The sequence below is a fragment of the Olea europaea genome, unplaced genomic scaffold (assembly GCF_002742605.1).
Source record: "Olea europaea var. sylvestris unplaced genomic scaffold, O_europaea_v1 scaffold864, whole genome shotgun sequence".
In the NCBI taxonomy this organism is placed as follows: domain Eukaryota; kingdom Viridiplantae; phylum Streptophyta; class Magnoliopsida; order Lamiales; family Oleaceae; genus Olea; species Olea europaea.
This window is the reverse complement of record NW_019267092.1, coordinates 227,117-231,710: the sequence shown is the minus strand read 5'-3', so window position 1 is coordinate 231,710 and position 4,594 is coordinate 227,117. Positions and strand designations below refer to the sequence as shown.

The following is a 4,594-nucleotide window of genomic DNA, read 5'->3' as shown; positions in this document are numbered from 1 at the left end:
AAAACTGATTGACTCTTAATTTTTAATTCAAGACCTTATGTTTTTATCTTAATTCTTGTGTTGTGGCTTCTTTAATATGCATATCCATATTTTGTTTTAATGTTTGCGCACCATTAGGACAATAAGTTGATTATTCGTAGTGTTGAAAAACTCACGGTAGGTAGAACACTGTTATTGGAACGTATGGACAATGAATGTTAGGAATAATATTTGTGACGTGTGCGATCATATGTGATAATCCTATACATCAATGCGTGTTTGCCATATGAATTCGGACTAGGAATATGATCGTCTCATGGTAATCATAGGTTTATTATATCTTGGGAAAAAATAATAAATAAAAGTGAAATTATCGATTGTCACAATTGCATGAGTTGAGATAATTGTCCTAGGTTGAGAATTAGAACTAAGAGTTGATTAGTGGCGTCGGAAATCCAATACATTCACTCATCTTAATTCTAAAACAAATTCTCATCAATTTTGCAGTTTTTAGTTATAGAACTTAACTAGCTATTCAAACAAACATCAACTTTTAGTTAATCACACGAATTTAATTATATCGAATACACTGAAATTAGACCTTATTCCTTGTGAGATGATAACTCTTTCATCACAATTATTACTTGTACAACGAACCCGTACGCTTGCAGGATTTTGACGAACAAGTTTTTGGCACCGTTGCCGAGGAATAACAGTTTTAATTTTAATTATTAGATATTTTAAATTCGTTTATTTTTATTTATTTTTAGTTGTTGTTTTTAGGCTACCATTACACCGCTTAATTCTCTTGTATCTTGACACTTTTTAGGCAACTTTAATTTTTGCAAAATCCTGACGAGCCAGATCTCTTTCCAATAGATCACGAAATAGAAAGAACGTTTAGAAATCGTAGAAGAGTTCAACGCCAAGCAAGGAGAATGGCCGATAACTAAAATCAATCACAGAATCAGGTTCAGCGTCATGAGCAAATACTGCAGCCAAATCAATCGAGAGCTTTCCAGAACGAAGTCCCTGTCTTAATTGGAGATTATGTTAATCCAATTCCAGCACCAGTGCAACCATCTGTAGTATATCCTCCCTTTTGACAACCTAATTTTCACCTTAGACCAGATGTCATCAATTTGTTCCAAAACCACCAAGATATCAAGTTCTTTGGAAAAGCCACAGAGAATCCTCATGAACATATTTCGGCGTTTCTTATGCTATGTGAGGTAATCAGTCACGAAGAAATATCAACAGATGCATTTCGAATGAGATTATTCCCTCATACCTTGAAGGACACTGCAAGGGAATGGTTTCTTCGTTTACCACCTGGGAGCATTCAATCTTGGAATGATATGGTTCAAAAATTCACGATGAAAATTTTTCCACCTTCTCGAGTTCATCAAGTCTGGAATGAAGTCCACACTTTCAAGCAGAAGGATCTTGAGAGCTATCCGGAGACATGGGAGAGATTCAAGAATTTTTTTAGGAAATGCCCCAGCCTTGACATCCCTAAAAAGGCTCAGCAATATCTATTCTACTATGGTCTAAAACAAGAATTCAGAAATATGATAGATACTTCTGCAGGAGGATTGTTGATGAAACTTGATGTGGATGAGGCATATGACTTGTATGAAAGAATAGCTGAGAATCAATCGATGTGACCAACCGATAGGAAAGTTCCAAGGAAGACAGTAGGGTTTCATAATGTAGATGCAGTAACAACACTGGTTGTACAAATGGAAGTTCTTACAATGAAAATGGATAATCTATCTCAGTCAGTTAATATGGTACACCAATCTCCACTGGTTTGTGAAGGTTGCGGAGCTGATCATAATACTACGCACTGCCCTCTGGCGTCTACACATGTTAACCAGTCTGAAGAAGTGAGCTATGCGTAGAACTTCCAGAGACTGCAAAATAGTCCATTCTCCAACACCTTTAATCCGGGTTGGAGGAATCATCCAAACTTTTCATGGTCTATCAATTAGGGACAAGGACAAGGAGGTAACAATCAGAATAAACCACCGGGGTTCCAACAGCAGCAACAATAGCAAGAAAAGAAACTGTCTTTAGAAGATTTGCTGGATCAGTACATTACTAAAATTGAGACCAACTTTCAAATTAACAGGCCTCAATCAAGAACTTAGAACTACAGGTAGGACAGATTACAGCCGCACTATCAGGTAAAGCTCAAGGGACGTTACCTAGCAACACCGAGACAAACCCTAAGGAAAAGATCAAAGCCATAACTAAATGGAGTGGAGTCCAACTACCAGAAATACATGTAAAACGGCTAGCAACTATCATAGAAAAGACACATACTATGGGCCAGGAGCAAGTTGATGAATTAGACAAAACAATAGAGGAAAATCAAATCGAGTCATCGGGTAGTCCATGAGTTAAGACAAGCACTCCTATCAAAGCATATGTGCCTCCAATCCCATTTCCACAGAGACTGGAAAAACACAAGCTAGATAAGCAATTTCAGAAAATTTTGGATGTATTTAAGAAGCTGCACATTAACATACCTTTCGCTGAAGCCCTAGCTCAAATGCCCAGCTACGTCAAATTTATGAAGGACATCTTATCAAACAAGAGGAAGCTAGAAGACAATGAAACGATCATGCTTACTGAGGAGTGCAGCTCAACTCTCCAACACAAATTATCACCGAAACTAAAAGACCCAGGGAGTTTTATTATTCCTTGTAATATTGGTAATTTGTATATAGATAAGGCATTGTGCAATTTAGGAGCTAGAATTAATTTAATGTCTTTATCTCTTTTCAGGAAACTAGGTTTGGGGGAAGCAAAGCGACTGCAATTTCACAGCAGTTAGCCGACAGGTCAATCAAGAACCCGCAAGGTATTTGTGAAGATATTTTGGTTAAGGTCGATAAGTTTATCTTCCCAGTGGACTTCATTATTTTGGATATGGAAGAAGATCAGGACATCCCCCTCATATTGGGTCGCCCATTTTTTGCTACGGGAAGGGCTCTGACAGACGTGCAAAAGGGTCAGTTGATATTGAGGTTAGATGAAGAGGAACTGACAATCAACGTGTTTAGAGCTTTCAGATTTCAGAATGAACCAGATTCTTGCATGCAGATTGACATAATAACGAAAGTAGTGTCAGAGACATTCAAACTTAATTACCCTCAAGATCCGCTTGAGGCTTGCTTGGTGCATTCTCAAGAATTGCCATCGAAAAAAGAGGAAGCAGAAGAGTATGCACATTATTTGGCAGCCATACCACCACTTTTCAAGTAGCCATGTTTGGAGCTCGGTGAAAGACCCACAAAACTTTACCATCTATACAGCAAGCTCCAACTCTTGAACTCAAACAGTTGCCCATTCATCTGCGCTATGTGTATTTATCTCGAACAACCTTACAGAATCAAAGGAAGATCAGCTGCTAAGAGTACTTTGGGAGCACAAGATAGCATTAGGATGGACGATATCAAACATAAAAGGAATCAGTCCTTCGCTTTGCATGCACAAGATATTGATGGGAGATGATTACAAAGCTTCAGTTGAGCATCAATGCAGATTAAACCCAAATATGCAGGAAGTGGTAAGAAAAGAAGTATTAAAGTTTTTGGATGCAGGAATAATCTATCCCATGTTAGACAGTCATTGGGTCAGTCCAGTACAAGTAGTGCCAAAAAAAGGAGGAATCACGATGGTCCCAAATGAAAATAAAGAGCTCATCCCTACATGGACAGACACGAGTTGGAGAGTCTGCATTGATTATCGCAAACTCAACAACGCCACTAGGAAGGATCACTTTCCCTTCCCTTTCATTGACCAGATGTTGGAGAGACTTGCTAGACATTCCTACTACTATTTCTTAGATGATTATTCGGGGTACAACCAGATTCTTATAGCACCTGATGATCAAGAGAAGACAACCTTTACATGCCCTTATGGCACTTTTGGTTATAGGAGGATGCCCTTCGGCCTTTGCAATGCTCCGGTCACCTTTCAGCGTTGTATGATATTTATTTTCTCAGACGTAGTGGGACATATTATTGAGGTGTTTATGGATGATTTCTCAGTGTTTGGAAAATCATTTCAGGGGTGCCTTGAACACTTGGGAAAAGTGCTGCAGCAATGAGAAGACACAAACCTTGTATTAAATTGGGAAAAATGCCATTTCATGGTTCAGGAAGGGATTGTGTTAGGGCATTTGATTTCAGCACGGGGTATTGAGGTTGATAGAGCTAAGATACAAGTAATCAAAAAAATACCACCGTTGGTAACAGTTAAGGAAGTTAGAAGTTTCTTGGATCACGCTGGGTTCTACCGTTGCTTCATCAAAGATTTTTTCAAAATCTCGAAGCCATTATGTAATCTACTGGAAAAAGGGGCCCCCTTTCACTTTTCTGAGGAGTGCTTGACAGCTTTCAACATCTTTAAAGAAAAATTGGTTTCTGCTCCAGTATTGGCTTCTCCAGATTGGAATTATCCGTTCGAACTTATGTGTGATGCCAGTGATCACGCAGTGGGGGCGGTGTTGGGTCAACGAAAGGAGAAGAGTTCCCCTGTTATTCACTATGCCAGTAAGACTTTGGATGATGCTCAAATGAATTATGCGACTACAGAGAAAGAA

The 4,594-nt window shown here is 38.7% G+C and overlaps 1 protein-coding gene across 1 annotated transcript; it reads left to right on the top strand.

Annotated features, from left to right (window-relative positions):
• Positions 1-2,536: 2,536 nt before the first annotated feature.
• LOC111391965 lies at positions 2,537-3,501 on the top strand. The gene is made up of 3 exons (XM_023017244.1): positions 2,537-2,719; positions 2,773-3,248; positions 3,378-3,501. The coding sequence occupies exons 1-3, from the start codon at positions 2,537-2,539 to the stop codon at positions 3,499-3,501; spliced, it is 783 nt and encodes a 260-aa protein (XP_022873012.1).
• Positions 3,502-4,594: the final 1,093 nt, after the last annotated feature.

Coding starts and splice junctions, on each gene's coding strand:
- LOC111391965 (XM_023017244.1), top strand. CDS start 2,537: ATGCCCAGCTACGTCAAATTTATGAAGGACATCTTATCAAACAAGAGG. Junction 2,720..2,772: donor GTAATTTGTATATAGATAAG/GCATTGTGCAAT, acceptor ATCTCTTTTCAG/GAAACTAGGTTTGGGGGAAG. Junction 3,249..3,377: donor GCCATACCACCACTTTTCAA/GTAGCCATGTTT, acceptor ACAACCTTACAG/AATCAAAGGAAGATCAGCTG.